Source organism: Hyposmocoma kahamanoa, unplaced genomic scaffold, assembly GCF_003589595.1.
Source record: "Hyposmocoma kahamanoa isolate Upper Pololo Valley unplaced genomic scaffold, ASM358959v1 100021, whole genome shotgun sequence".
In the NCBI taxonomy this organism is placed as follows: Eukaryota; Metazoa; Arthropoda; class Insecta; order Lepidoptera; family Cosmopterigidae; genus Hyposmocoma; species Hyposmocoma kahamanoa.
The window spans coordinates 6,413,081-6,437,050 of NW_020653200.1; the positions used below are offsets into that span (position 1 = coordinate 6,413,081).

The following is a 23,970-nucleotide window of genomic DNA, read 5'->3' on the forward strand; positions in this document are numbered from 1 at the left end:
CAAAAGACGTCGTATTGACACATATTTTATAAATCAAACGTTATGTTTGATTTATAAACAAACACATGAAACAAATATAATGCATTGCGACATTGAAATAATGAACATGTATTGTTTTTCTTTAACTACTGCGTGCCGTCGTAAGCCAAAAGAGATAGCAATTACATTGGTCTGCGCCAAACACGGGAATTGAAAATACGTAACGTCATCTTAACTGTAACCATTTTACAGTACATCGAGTACATGATATGATTGTCAAAGAGAAGTACATAAAATGTCAAAATAAATGTATTCCAAGTGTTTTATCGAATTATACGCATGAATTGTAATAAAATGGACAAAAACATTGACAGTGCTAACAATTAGGTATTAATAAAAATGCGTCGCTGCAGCATTAAGGCATCCCTTAATAATAATGACACATCTGGCATTAGAAAAAGCGAACATTTTTCTGTTTATAAATCACACATAAGCCCAAATATATCGTGTAATAAGACTTATTTAAGTACCTTACTTATAAATCTTGCCAAATTTTGTTTTGGTTAGTTTAGATTGCCTATTTGTTTATATATTTTGATGTTGTTGTTAATGATTATTTTAAGATGATGTTCTTCTTTATAAGCATACATTTTATCGATATTCTGTTACTAAAACAATACTAGGTTTCTATTATTTTATTACTAATATTATGATTCCTAGTTAGGACAGGATCGGAATGCGTGGAGGGATCAGGGGAAGGCCTTTGCCCAGCAGTGGGATAAATCAGGCTAATTATAATTTCAAGTTTGCTTACAAATGAAAAAAGAAAGAAGGAATGGTTGGAAATCATTGGACTGCTAAAGATAAACATTGGATCAAAGACCAACTACATTTGTTAGCTTCATTTTGAAGAGTCAAAATTTAACAGAACTTTGTATGTAACTAGATTACTTGACAATGCAATGCTATCATTAGGATTTTTATGAACATAAAATTATTTACTAATAAATGGTAATAATTTGGTTTATAAGAATTACGGCATCAAAGGATTCATGTTCAGTTGTATTTCTATTAGTAAAATGTTATTTGTTATTTCTAATCTAAATTAAGTTATTACATGTTATTTTTTAAGTCCAATTAAACCCCTAAATAATTGTTTAGTTTACATTGATTCAAGTTGAGATAATTCTTTTTATACCATAAAATTTCATTCACATACTTATATTGATAATATAAAAAATATATTAAATTCATTTCGGGATGCGTACCCTTTTTCACTTAAGATAAAATTACGAAAACTCGGTGAATATCGATTTATCTGTCCAGCTGTACACTTTTTATACTTATTTTTTTATTTTCAGTTTAGATACAAGTAATTATCTTTTAAGTCGCATGATCAAAAAAATTATATTTCCATATGATAGAGCATAATTTATTTAATCCTTTGTATATATGTATTTATATGAGTCTAATTTGTAAAGTCGGATTTTTTGAATTATACCCTTTTTCACTAGAGCCACAGAAATATTTCCAAATGGAATATCGATTTACTTTAATTAAAAGTTTGCATGTCGATAATTACCTATATGTAAATATGGTACAACTAAAGAAATCCAGCAGACAGGTCCTTTCCTTTTTTTTTCCATCCTTTAAGTGCCAGTGTAAGATTTATAAGACTTTGTCAGAGATGTTAACCATGTTGTCTCCAAATTTGACAAGACGGAAAAAAATGACGTTTGCAAGTTTGCCAGTTTTAAATAGTCGTATATAGTTGTTGTCATTGTCTTCTTGTGGTTGTTGTAGACAGTTTTATACAATTGTGCAAAAAATGTGTGAATAGTGAATGTTACGTTCTAATGACTAATAATTGCATTGTCGCCTTCTTCATAATCTTATTTTGATAGTTGGCCCCTTAGAAGCGAAATCAATTCGTGAAATACAGACGCAACTTAGTCATATTATGAAATAAACTCATAAACTTGATCTAGATATTGTATAATACAATCTATTCATCAATTCAAAGGCTGGTTTCACAGTTGTGCGTGAGGTCCGGACGGACTGTCCGCTTGGGGGCCATCCACAGTGCTCTGAATCGAGAATTTAATTTAGTGCGGATATTCACGAATGACAGTCGCCTACAATGTCGCTTGCGCGGAGTTCACGCGGAGCGTTTTTGGGTTATATTTTGGGGATAAGCACAGCTTTCTTGTAGTTGTGATAAGTAATATTCTCAAATTGTTCAATTTGTCACAAATTTATTTAGATAAAAGTGTGTACCTGGACGGAATTTACACCTATTGGAATATTTTACTATATTAATAATTTATACACTTGCAAATGTAACAACTTCGCAATCACGTTGCTTGTAAGCGGGCAAGACTTTTACGCAACGAACTGTCATTTTACTCAGTCTTGGAGAAAAAATGTGTAGATATGAACCGTTGCCATATTTTTTAAGATCATACATTATATACCTCTCCTTTATAGACGCGTCGTGACATAAGAACTTCACAGCGACGAGTCTTTTCTCCGAGGTAATGGTTCCATTGTACTCCGGCACTCCGTCTGCTTCCGCCACGTACACCTGCGGGATTAGTAGTAATTTACGTATTTATTGTATCTTACATTTTTATATCTGATTAACATACATACTAAAATAGATATATGAACTATTTAGATTCTGACCTTGAGCTGTAATAAAATCTAAAAACATCTGCTTTTGACTGGATATTAGAAGTTATTTTACCCTTAAGTCAAGGTAGATATCTAATTAGTAGCTCAGTGTTAATGCCCTGGTCACGCTAAACAATATTATGATATTCCCTAGTGAAGCGCAGCAGTCTTACTTTCTTTTCATTATTGTTTCCTTTATAGCGGCCACTAGGCTTGTGCCAGTGTCAGTTTGTCCAATAACATTTTTCTATCTACTTTCTTTTTTTCACAGTTCTGTTATATTTGCGTGCGCAAAATTTTACAATTATTTGTGTTTAAATATTGATGGACGTAATAACATAGAAGTAACTGATGGATGTATTACCTTGGAGACCGAAAGTTAAAATTAACTAGGTCGCGACCTGTACAATTGTATTTTTTATGCAGTTTCAAATTTCATGCATTTTCAGTGCAGCTTCGCCCACTGTGCTTCGATAATATCCAGTAGTGCGAAGTATATGGAAAACTTTTATGAGTCGTAATAAAATTATGTAAATCTGTTAACAGAGTAGTACCATCGAATTATTTTTGTTTTCAATTTTGCTTTATCTATACTCAATATTTCTCTACACACGAAAAAGATTACAGGCACATACAGTGTCTATATTTATGGAAAATTATTTATTTTTGTCTATTATCATTATTGTTACTACACTCGTCAAAAATGTCTAAGGATCAAGGTTTTTTTTTATATTTCATTCCCCTATTAATTAAGTAAAAATATGTATATAAATTTAATTATTTATTTTATTTGATAATCATGAAATTGGCCAAAAAAATAGTAATTAAAAAATCTGATTTTCAGTAATTGGCAAAACAGTGTCTGATGCCTAGATACTTTTGATGTTTGTATATAAAATAGGCAACCTTTATAAGGGATTTATAAGGTAAGGTAAACTTACAGTGCCAAAAGCACCCTCGGCTAGTTTGGAGATCATCCTCAGTCTGTGCCTCGGGAACTCGATGACGTTAGTAGTTTCTAACCGCCGCTTCAGATCTAGAAATACTTCGTGTTGACTCGGTGACTGCAATGAAGGAACAACATGTTAAATTATAAAATTGAGCCATTTTTTATAATACGAAGGGACGGGACGAGCAAGTCGTGCGCCTGATGGTAAGCTACACGCCTGTCCATATCAGTTGCAATGCCATTCAGAGCTTTAAATTGCAAAGATTTGAGCGGCACTTCCACTGCGCCCGTCATCCTGAGACATAAGTTGACAAGTCCCATGTACCTGTAATTTCATCAGCACCCTTACCATTCGAAACCGAATCACAGTGATGCTGACATTACTGCTTGGCGGCAGAAATAGTTAAGGTTTAAACAATTTATGTTCGAAGCATAAATTTTTTATGTCGAAAATCGAATTCGTGGCTTTAAAGGGCTTTGCAACGGTAAAGAGTTAGGTTGTCGTTCGTAATAGGTCTGAATCTGCCGAGAGCCTGCTTACCCGAGTGCTGTGTTTGGATCGCAGGGAAGCAGGCGTGGAACGGCGCGCGTCCAAATCGAGTTTGTCCACGTGGTCGGAGGCAAGCTCGGTGACTCGATCTGACAGGCTGTTGGCCAGCCGCCGCTTCGTCAGCAGCGGCGCCGAACTCAGCTCTGGCACCGCGTAGTCGTAGTTTGAACTATCTGCATATACAAATCACATAATATACGTCATATTAGGTATTACTTTAATTTTGTTTCTGAATTGAGACAACTTAGATGGTTTCAATTTCGGAATGCTTTCCACACTCAGTCGCACAATAATTACATAAACTGTCCGTTTCGAATACTACCAGTTTGAACGCTATCCAAATGACATATGGTCCAATTTACAACAAAGGAATTTGACAATGTAACTTTAACTGTGGTCCCTTTTACTGGATTACTAGTTACATTGAGATACCTGGCATCCTATATTACAAGCTTACGCTTAGTTTAGGTGCCAATCTCTTACGAACATAATGTAGAACAGATTTTACTACAGGCTTCTAATTTTGTACATGTATAATAGTTATGTTTGTGGAGAAAATAAACGTATATTATAATTATTTATTGAAAACCATAGTGCATTCAAACAGTGTCAAAAATCATCTAATGAAATTGAAACAGGATCAAAATCGGGTGATATTGTATTTAGGTGCATATTGGCTGAACTTATACTTACCTGAGAGCGCGGTATTAGAATCTTTAACAAAGTCTTTCATCTCGAGCAGTACAGTACTATAGCTAAAATACGGTGCACACTTGAGAGCCTGGTATGGCTCTTGATATTCATCGGACTTAACATCTAGGGCGCAGTCTATGTTCATCTTGTTGTCAGGTAGTATCGAAGTGCCGCAGCGGCTGTAGCTGTCCACCGCGCGTTTCTGCGTCACCGTCGACTTAGCCAGAGACGACGCAAAGCATTTCCTATGCCTATGTCTGTGCACTATTAGGAACACAGCCACCACAAGAAGTATCACCAACGCGGTAAGCACTCCCACAACTATGGCTAAGTACAACGGGTCATCGTGGTGCGCCGTCGATATGGGCACTTCTTTGTTCGTCGTAATTTTCATTTTGTCTTTGCCACCTAGCGGCTTTAAGCTCTCTGGTGTATAATTTCCCTGAGCAATATCTACAAGCGAAACAAGTTAAGTCAGTAATATTTAAAATTTAGTTGTAGAATACATTAACGAATAATTTGGAATAAGGCAAGAACTGACCGGAGTCAAAGACGATTTCGCTGATGAGTATCCACCTCGCAGCGAAGCGCAACTCGATGCGCACCCACTTGCCTATACGGTGATGCAGTTTAATAGTCACGTTACGGGAGTTCTCGAAAATGTTATCCTCAATGTGCGTGTACCGGATAGGCTCATCTTGGAAATGACGACCACCAATGGAAAACGATATTATTGCCTCAGAGAAGACCTGAAACGAAGATTTATAGTCATATAATTTCATGATGTCAATCACACTGCTTTTTAAACATTTCGCAATGGGTACCTGGACATCTCTCATAAATCGATTGTTGCAGTATAGGTGCACGGCGCTAAACTCCCGAACTTTGTCAAACTCGAAAGTTATTACGGGCGGAGTAGGCCAGGAGTCGTTCCTCCAACCGACCCACGGCGAGTTCTTGGTGGCCTCCCGGATGTCGTCACCACCGAACTGTCCATCAACCAGTTGCCCCAGACCTCCCCGAAGTTCGTCTCCCCATTGCCCGTCGTAGATAGTGTCGGTCAATTCGATGCCATTGTTTCTTTTGTTTCCTTTCGGCATTGAGTACGCGACGATACCAACTATGAATTGAAAAATTAATAATATCAGCATCTGGAACTGCGTACATCTTTAGGAAATCCACGTAATTTTGGGAACGAAATTTGGTTTTACCACAGACAGGCGAGCAAATCTTACACCTACTTGTATATTTTTTTAAATTAAAATATAGGCATTGCAGTTTAGTGCAAGGAATGAGAGTCGAGACATAATAAATAATAGATCACACGTTAGGATATTAAGCTCCATACATAGATTACGTGACACATTAGGCGAGGTCCACTAAGTGTGACATGATCTGAGAAGGGGGAAGAAATCATAAACTTTGCGACATCACATTTATTACAAAATACGGAACAGCTAAAAAAGTCAGTGTTTTTTTAGCGTAGTCGTGCTCAGAATTACAAATCGTTGCTTTCAATTGGAAGGTTACATTTCTAGACTGTTTTGCTACTTTGCACGATGTATAATACTTCGGTGTTCTTTTAAAATTGCAAAACCAGTGATGTTGTGATAAGAAATGTGAAGTGTATATATTGCAGTACGGCTAGCACGACAGGGTGCGACATAACGCTCGAGAGGTTGCTTTTCTCGCATAGAGAATAACAACGCTTTTATGTCGCTCTCGCGCCTTGTCGTGCTATCCCTACAGTTTCTTATTGAATCACCAACCGGTAACCGACAGATTTTCCATTTTACTTGCGCCGTCACACCCCTATGAATTGATTAATGGATTCTATTCCACAAGACAAACATAATTGACAGCAATATCCATATACATGTAGGAGCAAAGTACTTGTAGTAACGATATTTTATAAACAAAGACATTTTCAAAATAGATAGTCCATACGTCTCTGTGCGTAACAATGAAAAAGCATTATGCGAAAAAACGTAACGACGCACAAATTCTTGGACATAGGAAGAACTTGTGGAGTATCATATAATAAACATAAACATTTTATTTTTTATCTCGAAATGTAGAAAAATGTAATGTGTATGGTTTATTTACAGTATAGGTCCAATCATTCTCTATCGAGAAAAAATAATCCATCTGCAGGTACTTGCAGTTTTACGAGCAAAAAGGTGGCAAATTTATAGATTTGTTATTTATTTTTTAACACAATATACTAGTTTCTACTCAATTTTCGTGTTATTGTTATAACACTCTAAACTACACTAAAATTACATTTTCTTTAGTAGAAGCTCATGCATTTTGTTAAAATAATACATAAAAAAAGTTGGCAATTTTGCTGCACCTACAAAGCCGCAAGTACATGCAGACGGATTTTTTTTCTACATTTTTTGGAACTTATTGGAACGGAAAATGATTGGAACTATACTATAAATAACCCACGCACATTACATTTTCATATATTTTGAGATAAAAAATAAAATGTATATATTCCATACAAAAATTAGTTTTCAAGAAATTATACAAGAATAAAAGTTGTTAGGAATGTTATTATCTATAACATAAAAAAAAAATTTAGCTCGATACTCCACAAGTCATTCCTATGCTCAAGAATTATGAATTTGGGCCACTGTGCGCCGTGGACCCACCACACCATCCTCTGCAGAATAACTACCACTCAAAAGTTGATACATTTTAATTTAATGCTAATACTAAATACATAGGCTTTTACATATTCGAAAGCTTGTCTCTGCAATCATGTCAAGGGCCTGTTTTATTTTATGCGCGTATAAGTAAATAATGTTCTCGTATACGGCTCAAGCAATCTTGCAGAAAGCCATTTAGATAGTAGGTACTCGTGTGGATTTCGACTTAATTAGCTTAACGTCGTGCTATGAGTCATTATCACCAACGGTTATCTATTCGAAATAATTGACACTATTTGCAGTGGAGAGAGTATACGGTACATTTATACAAGTGTTATTTCTATTTAAGATGATGAAAAATGCTCTATGATAAAAATACGGATGGCTGGTATGAGATTATAATATTATAAGAATATAGCAATTTGAATCCGGTATGAGAAATTTCAGTGCAAAGGTTGTATTTCCAACTCATCTATTTGATACACTGCATATTAATTTTTCAACTAGATATCTGTCCAAATTTTTCTGATGGACAGTGTATGAAATCTGTCCATTTAAAATAGTACTTTCTGGATTTTGAACTTTTTTAAAGGAACGACAATTTTCTCTCATTCTATACAGTACAATTTTAAAAATGCAAAACATTTACTAAGCGATTTTAAATTCTTAGAAGTTATCGCTAAGTCGCAGTGCATGCAAGGTGTTATTAACTAAGGAATGGCTAGTTATAGGGGTTAATCGCACGTTTACGCCGTCGTGTATGTTCGATTCATTGTACGTTTACGTTATACGTACCTTAAGTGTTTCTTGTGAATTGTTAGGAATTGTACGAAAAGCATGTTGTTACATTTAGTAGAAGATTATTTTATAATAAATTTTAAATTGACTATAATTAATATTTAACAAATTTTCCTGAAGAATATAACGATCATCAAAGTGCATAAATGTTGTAAATGCTCGTACTTGATTTAGTAAAGTTTGCAAGAATTCTGTGTTATTTTATTAGCGTCATTGATATTTTTTGTTTTGCCTAAAAAATTAAGTAACTGTTCGATACAGTCTTTCAAAATAAAATTTATTTAGAATAGTCATGGATAAGTGCGCAATTCCATAATGTTATATTACGAATTTTATCATAACATTGATTGTTTCCAGATCAGAAAGCAAAACATGCCAGGTTGTCCATTAATGTGCAAGCAATCCGAGCAGGTGCCGGTTACAATAATGCGTACAGAATATAAATAAAATGAGTTGACTCATCACATCAAGCTTCTCATGCGAATACCTTGAAATTCAATAAAGTCGGAAGAGACTCAATATTTATAGCGAAAACCCGTCAGTGGTGATATTTCAATTTCCGTCAAAACGATCACACGTCCAATGAATACTAGTGTATAAGATGTTATCTTGGGACGGATTGCATTTAGTGCCACGTTAAATGTAAAAATACAGTAGTTTGCAAGTTTTTATCATATTTCCACACTAGTGGTGCTGCAAGTGTAGCTGGTGCCTGCGACTTCGTCTGCGTAGAATAAGTACTTCGAGTAATCTACTGTACTACATTAATTTACATTGTTTTATTGGTTTTCCATACAAAGTACCATCCCCTAGGTCCCCCACCCCTTTAAGCTTTATTTTTATGACAACAAGCGGCCTATGTCCTTCTCCTAGATCCTTTCTATGTCTATACCAGAATTCATCGAAATTGGTTCATTGGTTCAGGCGTGAAAACGTAACAAACAGACGGGATTACTTTCGTATTTATAAGTTTGGATAGGGTTTTAAAAGCAATTTCATTTTTTATGTTAACAAAAGTTAATTTTTATGTTAACAAAAGTTTGTAGCGTTATTCCATCGCGCAAATGTGACTTATTTTATTAGACAAAGCTAGTTCCTCTGTTCTTTTACTACTTTCCTTGTCATAGACTTTCAATCGTTATCAAAGGTAATTCAAAACATTGTGAAAATAATGTAATATTTGTTATAAACATCATACGGTTTTAGTTGTGACAAAGACTGAAGAATTTAGCAAAGGAAACAAAGACTTATATTATTAGTGGAGAGAACACAGAAGAGACGAAGCGGCAAATATAATTTTGAGTAGGATATTGCGGTTGTAACATTATTTCCATCCACAGCGGCGGGCAGCCCGCCACTCGAGGTTGAAACTTTAATGTGAAGGAGCTGACACGAGGTCCGTTATTAGGTTATAAAGCGGGGAAGCAAAAGACATTTGCAGCCTATGATATTATAATTCGATTGAAACTGCAAATGTGCCCACACTCTCGAGATCGAAATTGTAAGTATGTAAGTTTTGTAATTTTAAGTAACAATATGACTATTTTGTCTCGCTTTTTATTTTGAATCATTTCGGGATTTCGGTGAGAGGTATTTTCCATTCTGTCTATATTATCTTGAGTTCAGATAAATCTCTGCTTATTCCGATTTGTGCTAACAATAAAATAATACATGCTGTATTAGTGCGTAATGAGCAAAAGATAAAGTAATACTTACCACTCCAAATGCAGCCATAAAGTTCGACTCGCATGCAGACGGTGCGACGATGCGAGCTATACGGTATGACGCGAATCTTCGATGCCCAAATCGGAGGCTCCAGGTGGTTCTTTTTCTCAAGATATGTATTTGTGTTACCTTGTAGAACCTGTAGAAGAACATCATTCTATCTGTATACGAATTTCTGTACTTAAATTGTAATTTTAAAAAACGTACTTCTAAATCAGCTTACAGAGTTATTTGTAAAATACTAACGATATTACTGCTAAAAAGACATGGAACAAAAGATGCTGTTTACGATGTTAGCAATATGGTCCTGCGAAGTTGTAAGAATTTTACATTTTTTTACAAATAAACCTGTATATTATCCAATATAGATATTTTTCATTTAATTTCATCTAGTGAATAATCACGAAGGATCGGTCCGAAATATCGAGGTACTCGTGGTTATAATAAGTCATATCGTGGTAACATATAACCAATGACAATTATTTACATACATCCGACTATGACCACGTGTATATAACATGTCCTCTATTACCCTCTACCTGAAGGAGCCCTTTGCACGGTTTAATTACAAATTCAATAGATACCTTATTCCGTGCGGAATATTATTATAATAATAGGGGTTAAAGTATGAAATTGCCGATTTGTACTGAAAATCTAAATTGTTTATTTTTTAAATTTTTAACAAATTTATTTAATCAAAATAGTTGCCATTATTATCTATACATTGCTGCCATCTAATGGGAAGGTTATCAATGCCTTTGCGATAGAACTCCGACGATCTAGACTGCACAAACTGTGTGAAAGCATTTTGTACTGCCTCCTGGGAAGAAAACTTCTTGTCACATAGATAATTGTCCAAATCATGAAAAAAATGGTAGTCCGTTGGAGCAAGGTCTGGTGAATACGGAGGATGACGAATGGTTTCTAACTGCAGTTCCTGAAGGGTCAAAATGGTTTCTCGTGCTGTGTGAGGTCTCGCGTTGTCGTGGAGCAATTATGGTGAAGATCGATTCATGAGTCGGGGCTGTTTTACTGCTAGTTTTGTCAACATGGTTCGGAGTTCGGCACAATAGACATCTGCCGTTATTGCTTGACCAGATCGGAGAAAACTATAGTGAATAACACCATGCTGAGACCACCAAACAGTTACCATTACCTTTTTATTGGTAAGTTTTGCTTTAGGACACTGTTGTGGCATTTGACCTGGGGTCAGCCATTGCATTTTTCTTTTCCGGTTATCATAAAGTATCCACTTTTCATCACATGTTACAATTCGATCCAATATTCCTTCATTTCTGTACCGGTTCAACAAGGCAACACAAGTTTCAACACGCCTTTCTTTCTGCAGATCAGTCAAATCATGAGGCACCCATTTTTCGTATTTTTTTATTTTATTGATTTGACGCAAGTGAGTCAATATTGTGGGTAAGGTAACGTTAAACCATGCCGCTAATTCCTGGGTAGTTTGACTAGGATCGGCTTCCACTATCTCTCTTAATTCATCGTTATTCACCTGTGTGGGCGGTCTTCCTCGTGACTCGTTCTTTAAGTCGAAATTTCTATCACGAAAGCGTTTAAACCAAAATCGCACGGTGCGTTCATTAGTAGACCCCTCTCCAAACGCAGCATTGATATTGCGGGCTGTTTCTGCCGCGTTAGTTCCGCGTCGGAACTCGTATACAAAAATCACTCGAATTTTCGCAGTATCCATCTTTCTTGTCTAAATTGAATAACAAAAACAATTGAAAGTCGATATTCAAATGTTTCAAATTTAAAAAAAAATAAAAATCACAGAAACCATTTGAAAAAAGTTTCATTCGAAAACCTCAAACCATGAAGATCCTATGAAAATTCAAAGAACCTATTGCAATAAAACGGCAATTTCACACTTTAACCCCTAATATTAATATAGCACAGGCAACCAAGTACACGAAATGTATTAAGTACCTTCTTATTAAATCAGGGGAACGTTGACTCAAACATCCCGACTACGAAGTAAATAGTTATACCTTACAGCTCACTTACAACCACCTACCATAAGGCAAACTTTTAAGTTTTATATGTATAGGGCGTAGCTAATTACATAATGTAAAGCAGAATCTAACTTTTTAACGAATTAATAACATAGTATAATAAAATAAGATCAGTAGTGTAACTACATGAACGTAACTGCGCGGCTTGAATGTAAAGGCGCCCGCCAGGAGCCTTGTTCGGACGTAAATTCGCGTAATCTCACGGTGCATTCGTGTTGCATAGTGCGGGTCGTCACGGTCGTCTCACGCGTCATTAATTGTAGAATGAGTTCTCTTGGCCACGTGTAATCGTACGTCAAAAGTGCTTTTATCACATAGAAGTCATGAAAATATTACGAAACTAATTCTGTATATGTGAAATTTTATAACTCTCCTATTTAATCATAAAAAGTTATCGACTCATTTAGTTCGAAGAATCTTTAAACCTTTCACCTGAAAAGTTGTCATTTTGCAGATGATGCCTTTTTACAAAGTTGCTAATTGAAGCGTTCATTCGGTGGTTTTTAAAAATAACACTTTTTTTTTATAATACCAAGTCACATAACAGTTGCAGTGCTACTCAGAGTTTTAAATCGCAAAGATCTTAGGGGCACTGCCACTGCGACATAAATAAGTTGACAACTCCCATGTGTCTGTAATTTCACCAGCACCCTTACCCTTCTAAATCAGAAACGCAGTAACGCTCACGTTACTGCTTGGCGGCAGAAATACCCAGACAAGGAGGCAGTACTTCCATGGACGAACTCTTTCACAAGGAGCTCTACTGCTACTAAAACTAAAGCTACATAAAATGGTAGACATGTTTATTGCTTGTTAGAGTTTGTTTGAAAAAGAGTGCCTCAAATTTAGAATTGTTCAGCATTTTATTTTTTATTTCATAATCATACTCCCATTATCGTGATGCCAAACCGCGATTATGGTATAAAAATATCAACACGTAAGTACTACATAATTAAATGGTTATTTAAATATAGCACGAGAATACTGTGATGAACACCTTAATTTTTTTCAAATTATGTTTACACTACACACTAAAATAATAATGTGCTAACTCATATCATAAAAATCATAGAAAAAAGCCTCCTTTTTTTTGCTACGTTAGAGTCCAAGAACGATAGTCGCACTTGTATTGGTGATGTTTATATCATCATTAAGTCTTATTTTAATCAATTTTCAATTTTCTGTTTATCGTAATCATTCTTTTTTTTTGTTACAGGAACGAAAGTAAACCTTATACCGCTGCAATATGGTAGCTTCTTTTTTGGACAACTATGTAAACACTTCCAATTCGTCGTGGTTCAGCTAATGACCGATAGATGGCAACACATTGATTAACATTTCAATATAAAATCAAACTTTCATAACTCGCAATAATAGGTATTGAACTTTCAATGATATGCATATAAGTAAAGTTTGAACTATATTAACAGTCCAGAATTTATTTTCTTTTAAATCAGAAACTACGACCGTTCGTTATCAAGATTTCATAGTGTTTCAAATTATCAATGTGTGAGTTTTGGCGACAGCGCTTCTGATAGTAATCGAGGCTTAAGGCACTTCCATTGTTTTTTTTCTTCCATGAATACTATCTCTTATCTTGTAAATAAATATTAATTCTTTTGCATTTTTACCTTAAATTCTGCAGTTTATGTGTGATTTAATATTAAATAGTCGACTTGTTAGATTAACGAACGTCTTCCCTCCGACTTGGGTACCGAAACTTTTAACGATGCGCAGTTTGTACGCATCCTATGCTCGCAAACGAATGTGAAGTATACAAACTGTAGCTTTTAAAGCATTACTAGACTTGAAGACGCTGCGTGTACACCGTTATTTACTGTTTACACGTAGATACCATACAATCGTTGGTACGCAAACGAATTAGTAGAAAGGTAGTTGAAGTTAAAGGCAAAGGAAAAACACAAACATCAACCCGCTTTTTCATCTAGATAATTTCGTAATTGAATAAAAGTCCTGTAACTTGTGAAACTCGCAATACACTTGCGACAACTTTATTAACTAAATTTGGAAATACACTTGCGCCACAGCAATTACCAACAAATGAACGTCGGGTCCGCGCTAAAAGTGTCCGAACCAATAGGGCATTAAACACCAAAAAGAGCTTCAAGCGCGCGTCAGTCTTCGTTTGGTTGACCGACGCCGACGACGGCGCGCCTTGTCAATCACGCCGTACTGCATATTAATAATCTGAGTACAGAGTACTAAAAAAACCGACCTCAAAACTCATTCATCCTCTAGTTTGCCACCCTTAAAGGTGGAATATTTTCTTAAAATTTAAATTTGGTTTTAAAAATTGAATCATCAAAATCAGTTCACAAATCCGGAGTTATCGCGTAACATACATAAAAAACCACAGTCGGATTGAGAAGCTCCTCCTTTTTTTTTAAAGTCGGTTAAAAATTTGTAAAAATTACTCAAGTGAAACGAAAGACTTGTTATATTGTGTTACCTTCAATTATCATTTAAAAGTGTTATTTGTACAGTACTATAGTTCTTAATTTACATATAAATTAATCATAAATATAAACTGCAATGGCAATCAAAATAATCAGAATAGTAGTTAATTGCTAGCTGTCTTTTTCCAATGTATGGCATGCGCAAAAGACAGAAATATACCCATTACGTCAATTTCTGTAATTCGAATCAGAAGCGATTGAAACATTTATACACTCTTTACAGACTCGCTTTGACGTTAATCTTATTTTTAAAATGATTTTTTATTAAATGTTAGTAATGACTAACAAAATATTGTTATACTCTGTTTACAAGAAATAACGTTTTTTTAGGAATATCATAAAGCAAACCTATGCTAACCTAATTTTTTCCTAAAATTCCAATTCTAAAATTCCATGAAAGCATAACGGTTTTATTATAAATCGATTATGAAAATGTGAGTTTACGTGTCATTGGAATAATATAATATATTATATACATACATATACTTAATATAGTAAATTGTAGGGCCTTTATTTTGATATTTTCATATGTAATATGCATGTCACTACCTTTGTAAAGGTTCACTCCGTACAGTTTTTTCGTAAGTTTTTTTATTAGATCTGCCGTCCATTTGTTGGTATGGCCACAGCATTGGCACACTCTGGACACTCCATATAACGGACGAAAGTTAGTTACCTACTACTACTACTACTACATACAGCGGGGCGCAAATGTGTGCGTGAAGCGGCAGGGTTACTCATCACTATCACGTCCTATTGCGTACTATTACGTCTGTGGTCAGAGGCGGCAACATAGCGAAAATTCTAACGCGATAACAGTATCGCGTATCTATAATTCTATTAATAGAATCCTAATTATTACACATGTTCATTAGGTATTTATATCGATATATATTTTTCATTAATTCACTAACTAAAATAATATTGAAGATTTATTTAAAAAATATATAAGCCTTTAAAATGTAATGTAATTACTTAATGTTTAAATAAGGTAACCAAGGTATTTGAAATTGCGTGTCTAAATTTATCATTACCTAGTTAATAACTAGGTAAATTCACTACGTAATATGTATCGGCAACACAAATTGAAAATTCGAGAAGCCTTGTCTACTAGCTCACGAAGTTATGGCGTCCAATTATATAGATATAATAAACCTGTATTATGTATTACTCTGCACTAAATAAATGAAGAAAACAATAACTGAATGAGTCTCAGACAAGTTCTTTTTTTACTTTTTTTTCATCTTTCTGAAAACGAAAGTAACTCCTCTCTTTATCACGTTTACTTGATGATAAACAGCCGTACACAGCACAAATTCACAACCATTATAAATAGTAAAGTACAATAATGTTATATATTAACGTACAAGTTTCGTAATGAATAAATTAAACACTATATTTAAATAATCAAAGCCATCTTAGCGCGAAAACAGCTCGCTGACAGCCTTATTGCCGTTCAGTCAATGTGGCCATCAACGTGCGGGGTGTGGTGCGGTATCTAAAGTTAGAGAGGGGCGGAGAGTGTCCGTTCTCGTTACTTTTTTGTTCTCTGGCATTGGACAGTTTTAGGTCCTACCTGGTAAATGAATTTCTATAATGGTAGTCAGTGTAAAGGTTACTTTAGGGGTCACTTGTTTGCTTAATTCTTTGTTAGGTTAGGTTAAATTGTGATTCGTATACCTAATTAGCACAAGGAATAAAAAGTATTTTAACTAAGAATTACAATTATCACAAGCTTTTCAAGAAAAGCGGCCCTAACCAAAAGAGTAAATAAATAGTATGACTTGTTATTGTACAGTATTTCCAAATACGTACCAAAAGATATTTTGATTAAGACGCCGAGTCTCCCATTGGATAAAATAATGAAGTGATTACATTGTGCCAGCATATAATTCGTCTTTGCACGCCAGTAGGTCTAGTACGTCTCAAGGAGCGACTTATGCGCGCGCGGGATCTCTATGCGAGAACAGCAATATCTCGCACTTTATGTCGCTCTTGCGCAAGTCGCGACCTGTCGTGCTAGCTCTACAGATCACCATTGTTTTTAAACCATATCCCTTGAGAAAGAGGTGCGTTTTAAAATGGCCACTGTTCTAGAAAGCTATCGCATAATTTCTAATTCATTATAAAAAGAACCAATTTAATACACCAATTCGACACCTTTGATTTTGTATAAATAATCATCAAGTGAACTATAAAAGACCAGTATTTACAATAATAAAATTATACTAAACGAAAGTGTAACGGTCATTCAGCGTGCGGTGAAACTTACCTCCTTTCCGTCGGCGAATCGATATCGCACCCACTTGTTGAGCTTCGGACGCCAGTACTCCAACACGTACGCCTCCGCATACTCCTGACCCTGGCCGTTGCCAAAGCGGCCCTGGGTGCCGGTGCCAGTAATCACGTGCACCGAATGCAAGTCGATCTCTAGCCACTCAGTTGATTCGGTCGTAATCTGAGACTTGGGACACCACGCGCCCCCCTTTATCTCTTGATTTAATCTGTAAACGATTCAGGTTTCAGAACCCACAGCAGGCAACGTCTAGAACTAACCAAAACACCCAGTAAAACAACAACTGATCTAAAATATACTTTCTGATTAGATTATTTTGAGGGTAGAGTACATCGTATCTGGCGCAGTTCTTAGTCATAATTTGTTACTTATTGTATTACAGAATTGATGTCGAGCGATGACCGCCTCCAGTTTCTGCGAACTGTAGATAAGCAATACAGCTTGGAGACTAATACCAAGAGCTTACAGCCGCGTGAAGGCAGTGTCAGCGGCGGTCGCGTCATGTTCCAATCAGAGTTAATAATAGTGTTTCGGCGTGGTGTTTATTAGCGCATTCACATATCATGTGTCACGACGACGCTGCGGGGAGCGATCGTTCCGACCAATCAAACCTGGTTTGTCGTCCATTAAGACTTATTGACGCGCTCCAAGTGTTACTATCAATGAGCTGTGCACATTTCATAATTGATATCATACGCGCCTTGCTGCGCACCATTGCTAACGTAATTCATTATTCCATTTATCATGGGAACTGGGACTGCGTGACAGTCTGTTTTAATTATTTTAAATTTCCCGAATAATGTATTAATACACTTTCTTTCTATGTTTACTGCATCGCCACTCAAAAGGCGTAATTAGGTATGTTTCCGTTACCTACACCCTCAAAAATTTGTTGCAATAATAAATAAAAATTACACAAGGAATTTTCAGGTTCTGTCTGCAACAGTATCAAAGGATTATTATGTTTTGTTTAGACTATTAAATATTTCCTGTACTGTCGCCATCTGCATACTCTTGATATTAAAATTAAATTCGATACAAAATTTTTAAGTAGTTTACCTAAACTGCGTCGGAAAACGTTACGAAATGAAGAGCAGTTGCTGTGACATGGATACCATAATGTCTAATATTGATCAGGATAATAAAAACCATTATTTCATGGGACAACGGCTCCATATCGATATCAACTGTGCTGTCACGAATGTGGGCACGCGATGAACATCAAAAGTGACAAAGTGACTTGGGTTATTAAATACAAATTGCGGTATAATTATGTGTATCTTTGAAAGCCGTATCCACTAACTAATAATAGATATTTTGGAAAGGTAATGTTGACTTTGATTGGAGCCGCCCTTTTGATGAATATGCTTTATTTCGATATGGGTAAATTAGATATTAATTTTATTCATGACCAATGATTCAACAATTTCAGATAAACCTTAATCATATTTAAACATACCTTCTTTATGGTCTTCGTTGATTTATTTATACTATATAGAGATACGAAAGAAGACTTCCTATTAGGGTTAACGTAATATGTAGACTTTGAAGTATATCAATACTCCGTATCAAAAGTTATGGTATGCTTCCATTGGTGATTAAAAATAGTTAATAAAAAATACCTTCCGTTCTGTGGTCCCACGTTGCCGTCGTTGAAGGACGAACTTGCAGTGAGGTCCTTGTCGGGAATGAGTCCACTCTCCATGCCCAACGGCGCGATGCATTGAGCTGCAGACAAAAAGAGCAAATTCAAATATTGCCCGGGTTCGATCGATGGCCCCAACCTAAATTAATACTACGGCTAGCTGTTGCCCTGTATTGCACATGAAAGCCAGTTCAAAGCGGTCGTCTGGAATAAAGAACAAAACATGTTAATTCTTAAAATATTGAATGACTTCTAAAAACGATAGTCATCCGGTCATGAAACCTACACCGAAAGACGGCGAAACTAGTAATATTCTGTATAATACTCCTATTTCTCACAAAAGGAACAATTGCATTACAAATGGCATCAATCACATATGGTGCTGGTTCATGAAAAATGTAAAATAGCACTAAATTACATAATCATAAGGAAAGTTGACAGGCGAATTTCTTATCGAGAATGTACAGTCGTTAACAGAGCATTGTTCCATATTATTTGTTGGTTTAGGATACACCTTTGTAGAAAGTCGGGGTTGATATGCAACAAAGGAACGACGCGTTACGGCTATAAGCGTTTTATAGACGTTCTCCAGCAATTTTGTCACTAATTGCATGCGACTGCAAGTGGTTGTTAGTCGAAACTATCGCCTGATGTAGTTGATGGAGGCTAATGCAGGCTAGTATTTAACAATTTAAGAATGCAATGTTCGACTATAACGGGTGATGTATTTTGAAATTTGTATCTTGGGAAGAAACGTCAAATGAGTTTCAACACGAACATCAGATTTTATGATTTCCAATTATTATTTTTATCAACAAAAATATCGAACTTTTATCAACACGGCTATGGAGTAATGCACTATATTATAAAAAAAATGTAAGTACTCTATTGTTCAATAATTTATAATGTTAATATACTACTTGAGGTGACTTATTGGTAAAATACAACAAATAAATTTGCGTGTGATACCTACTTTGTACAGCAAACAAGCTGTATAAAAAATATGTCGCGTTATTTAATTAGGTGCCATGTTGATAACTCCGACGACGCACCGTCGCGGAAGTGGTCGTCGAGAGCCGACTCAGGGGACCGTGAACTCAAGTATCTTTGTCATACTAGCTTTGAGGCTGGCCGACTGAACGAACGCAACGAACTCCATTTTGAAGTTACTTTTTTATAAGTAGAACTGGAAATTAAATATTAAATTATGATTGAAAAAAAACGTGATTATATAAAAAAAATAGATTCATTTTCAATGCGTATAACGATCGCGAAAACCTAGGAACTCAATATATAAATAGAATTATTAAAATATTGTACCTATATAAGAATTCACGTAGTTTTTGCCTGTTTACGTCTAACTTTTATGTTGGAAATAAGGACGTACCATCATAGTAATTTGATACGTCACTACCTGCTTAGCGTGTTTAAATACTGTGTGGACAATGTTAACATTAATTAAAATAAATAAAATACAAAAATCTGTTTTCCAACCACACACAGAGAACAATAAAGAATGGAAGCACGCGGCGTGAAATATCTTACAATTAACGCGCGCAATGGCTGGGTAGCTAACATTAGCTAAACGAAGAGAACACAAGGGTCCTTAATTATGTATGTAGGTATGTAAATCATGATAACACGACCTTTTTGAAACGTGCCTACAGCATTTGATTTGATGATGATGATTGAATTTTAAATAAGAAACACTATGCGAGTGGTGTCAATTTGATTATATTTACAATAACTCGCGCGAAATGGAAATTACATTTTTGCAGATTAAAACCAACCGTCTAACAATATTTATTCAAAGAATTCAACCACATAAAACATTATTACAAAGAACAGAAGTCTATTAAATAACTATCTTAATTTATATTCATTGTACCGTGGTACCGTGTTGTCGTGGACTATACATACATATACACACACCGGCACATTTAGCAGAACACTAGTTAAATCCCCAAACTAATGCTTATTTTTCGGAAGTTTGCTCGGTTAGCTTATTTTTTTTATTTTAGGTCTCAAGGTAAAAAAAAGGTAAACAAAATGTTGACTGTCTTTTAATTTCCTACTAATACAGGTGTCGAATGGTTCGAGGTTGACTTTACGCTCTTGTAAATTTTCTGAACATAGTCGAAAAAGTTTTGCATTTGTTAAAATTTGATTTTATCAATATTAAACGTGATTAAACTGTCACCATTTTCGAATGTTCGGCGGTTTGTGCTTTCACACAATCTAAACAAAATGCATTTTGTTTAATTTCGACTTTTTTCAATAAAGGTTGATACAGCCTTACGGCGGTACTGTAGACGAGGCTGTACTCTATGAGTAATCTGCTGGCTGAACATAGATAATAATTATAGTTTTTGTATTTGGAACGCTAAGAAAACAAGGAAAGGTCTTGACATATATATTAAGATTATTGTTTCGTAACCCTACGCCAAAACATGTAAATTGGTAAAATAAACCAAAGTTTTAAAATGATCCCGGTTTTATATTATTAAAAGTACCTCTCGCAATGCGTCTGAGCTACAGCCCTCGATTATAAATGGTGGAGGCACGAACGCCGTTGGAAAATATTTTTATATGTTTTTACGAAGAAGAAATATAATGTAATTGAAGCCTGCAAATGTTAGACGCAAGCTTACGAATGACGAAAGGATTCCGATGAAGAAAAGTCCATCGTGAAATATTTTTATATGTTGTTATGACACGACTTCCAGGAAAGCGTAACAGAAGGTCGTAATTTATATTTATACTTATTTAATATAGTTTTATAATTGGTGCCAGTAAAAAGTGCGAGAAGAAATATGTATGGTATGTCGGCACATAGATTTAATGGGTTCAACGACGTAGATGAGTTTTTGAACCAATTTGAGACCATTAGCATATTAAATAATTGGTCTGATGTGCAGAAGAAATACGTGTTTGCATTGTATTTGGAGGGGCCAGCTCTGCAATGGTACAAAACGTATTCTTCTTCATACGTGTCGTATGATGTGATTGCACAGAGGTTGAGAGAGGAATTTCCCTCACAAATTGATTACGCCCGAGAATTTTATTATAGGCGGCAGGGGCATAGTGAATCGCTGATAAGTTATTTTTATAGTTTAAATGAGTTAGCGATGAAAGCAAATATTCAAGATGTTCAGTTTATTAAGCATTTTTTGAAGTCTTTGTTACCCAATTTTAAATGGATGCTGGCTAGCAATTTGTATGTATCGAAAGAGGAGTTAAGGAAAACAATTATCCAAGTAGATGATGTATTTAATCACAGCTATAATGTGAGACAAGATATTGAATTGCCAGTGAATTGTAATATGGAGCCTTCTTGCTGTTGGCAAACACAGGATGTCTCTGCACCGATAATTAGACCCGAGTCTAAACAGTCGGAATATTTAGTGCCACGAGCACCAATCGTGCAGCAGGATACGCCAAGTCAAGGGTATTCACGAGCACATAGTAGTGGATCTTCGTCGGGATCTCCTCAACGTGATTGTCAGAAAAGCGCAACTGAACATGTAGAAAATTTGTCTACAATTGATAGTTCTAGCGTAGATAGGGCACCTTTTATATCTGTTTTTATTAATGATGTGAGTTGCGAGGCGTTGGTGGATACTAATGCTTCAGTTTCAGTAATTTCTCGGTATTTTGCGGAAAGGTTGCAATTGCGTATCGATGATAATCCAAGTTTTCCATTACGTACAGTGGGTGCAACGCCAATAAATGTGCAGTCGTCCACCAAGGTGTCGTTGATGATTAATGGGAAGGATTATCCTTCGAAGTTGCTGGTTGTAGACGATCTTGAAAAATATTTGGTTCTGGGTCGAGATGTTTTGGAAAAGTGTAATTACGAGTTGTCAAAAGTGGAAGTTGACAATAAAATTTCTTTTTCTAAGTCCATGACAGATATTGGACCAAAGAAAGAAAAGTCTCCTTTGAAACCGATATCAAAAAGTTTAGATAGCTTCTCGGTTTTGCCAGAAATGACGAGTAATGTTGACGTGGGTGATAAGACGTGTCAATTGCGTCAACAATGTGATTTAAATAAAAATAATTATAAAAATGCTTTGCCGAAAATATATATAAAATACAATTCGAAAAGCGACATTTCTAATCGTGTTCGCGTAAGTAATGTGGCGAATCTGCGAAGTGACTACGTAAAACGAGCAGCTTCGATGAGTTCTCGTAAGGAATGTATAGATAGTTTACAATCGCATCGGAAGCGAATGTTTGACAAGAAAGACAGGATTGCTTTATCTAAGAGATATGATACGCGAAGGTTAGGGTAGTGAATTGGTTGAGTAGGATTAATTGTATTATGTGCAGATTAGGTATGAATAGGAAAAGGTTGTGTAGGCAGAATCTACTCCATGTGAATAGGATGAAAAAGTTCTATATGAGGGAATTTAATGTGTTTGTTTCTACTAGGTTAATTAATTTTTTATATTTATTTTTCATGTGGAACACTGACGAACATTGACGTTATGAGAAATATTTGGAGAAAAATTAATATTTTCCTGTACATGCAGACTTGGAAGGAAAGGAGGAGAAGATACACCATCATATAGATAAAATTTACTTTTGTTTTCCTTTTTCAATTTGATAGATATATTATCCTGTATGTGCGAATAGTTCATGCTCATCCTCCAGTTGATCAAGGACTGTCTGCATTCTGGGAAAATATATTTATTTAATTATTAGAAATTCTTCATGTGGTATACCCTCATACCATATATGGCTTGGAATATGTAGTTAGAATGTGTTGTTGACGTTGTATGTGGGTTGGCTTTTGTTTGGTTAAAGATAGCAAGTGAAGCTGATGGAACGTGATAGCTGTAAAATGAGGACTAAGGCAGCTGGGAGATCAATAGTGATGTAACCCAGTGATCGTCCGATGGATGTTCGAGCCTGTGTCGTCGTTGTAGCAGCATCCACGTTGGAGATAGCTTAAGCTGAGATAGTTAGGAACTTGTAGTGATGTTTAGAATTTTTATTAGGGTCGTTCAGCCAGTTTAGGGTCGATAAAATAAAGTGTTAGGGTTTAGTCAGGTTCCCTAATTAGCTAGGATAGCTAACGAGTAATTATATTTTTTTTTGTTTGTTTAGGATGTGATCATGGTCTGTCCTTTTAGATAGGTTTTTGGCAGACCAAAGCCATAGCCTCCTCGGTGGTTTACTTGGTAAGTTGATAGCTTCCGAGCAGTGTGTGGCTAGTCTGTAGTAAAGGCTGATCACTATGTATGTTGCCTATCATAGGTAGAGCACTAGCTAGGGATATTCACCCCTTCAGCTGTGAGGAAGAGGGATGTAGACGAGGCTGTACTCTATGAGTAATCTGCTGGCTGAACATAGATAATAATTATAGTTTTTGTATTTGGAACGCTAAGAAAACAAGGAAAGGTCTTGACATATATATTAAGATTATTGTTTCGTAACCCTACGCCAAAACATGTAAATTGGTAAAATAAACCAAAGTTTTAAAATGATCCCGG

At 35.5% G+C, this 23,970-nt stretch overlaps 1 protein-coding gene across 2 annotated transcripts in view; it reads right to left on the bottom strand.

Annotated features, from left to right (window-relative positions):
• The window catches only part of LOC113228850 (discoidin domain-containing receptor 2-like), a 53,530-nt gene that overhangs the window by 6,348 nt on the left and 23,212 nt on the right, over nt 1–23,970 (bottom strand). For both annotated transcript variants that reach the window (XM_026462270.1, XM_026462278.1), the window contains exons 3-11: nt 18,450–18,555; nt 16,804–17,035; nt 10,013–10,160; nt 5,669–5,964; nt 5,386–5,593; nt 4,845–5,297; nt 4,143–4,324; nt 3,594–3,716; nt 2,454–2,563 (exon numbers count right to left, since the gene is read on the bottom strand). In XM_026462270.1, coding sequence (XP_026318055.1) covers nt 2,454–2,563; nt 3,594–3,716; nt 4,143–4,324; nt 4,845–5,297; nt 5,386–5,593; nt 5,669–5,964; nt 10,013–10,160; nt 16,804–17,035; nt 18,450–18,555 — 1,858 coding nt within the window. The remainder of the gene's footprint in view (nt 1–2,453; nt 2,564–3,593; nt 3,717–4,142; nt 4,325–4,844; nt 5,298–5,385; nt 5,594–5,668; nt 5,965–10,012; nt 10,161–16,803; nt 17,036–18,449; nt 18,556–23,970) is intronic.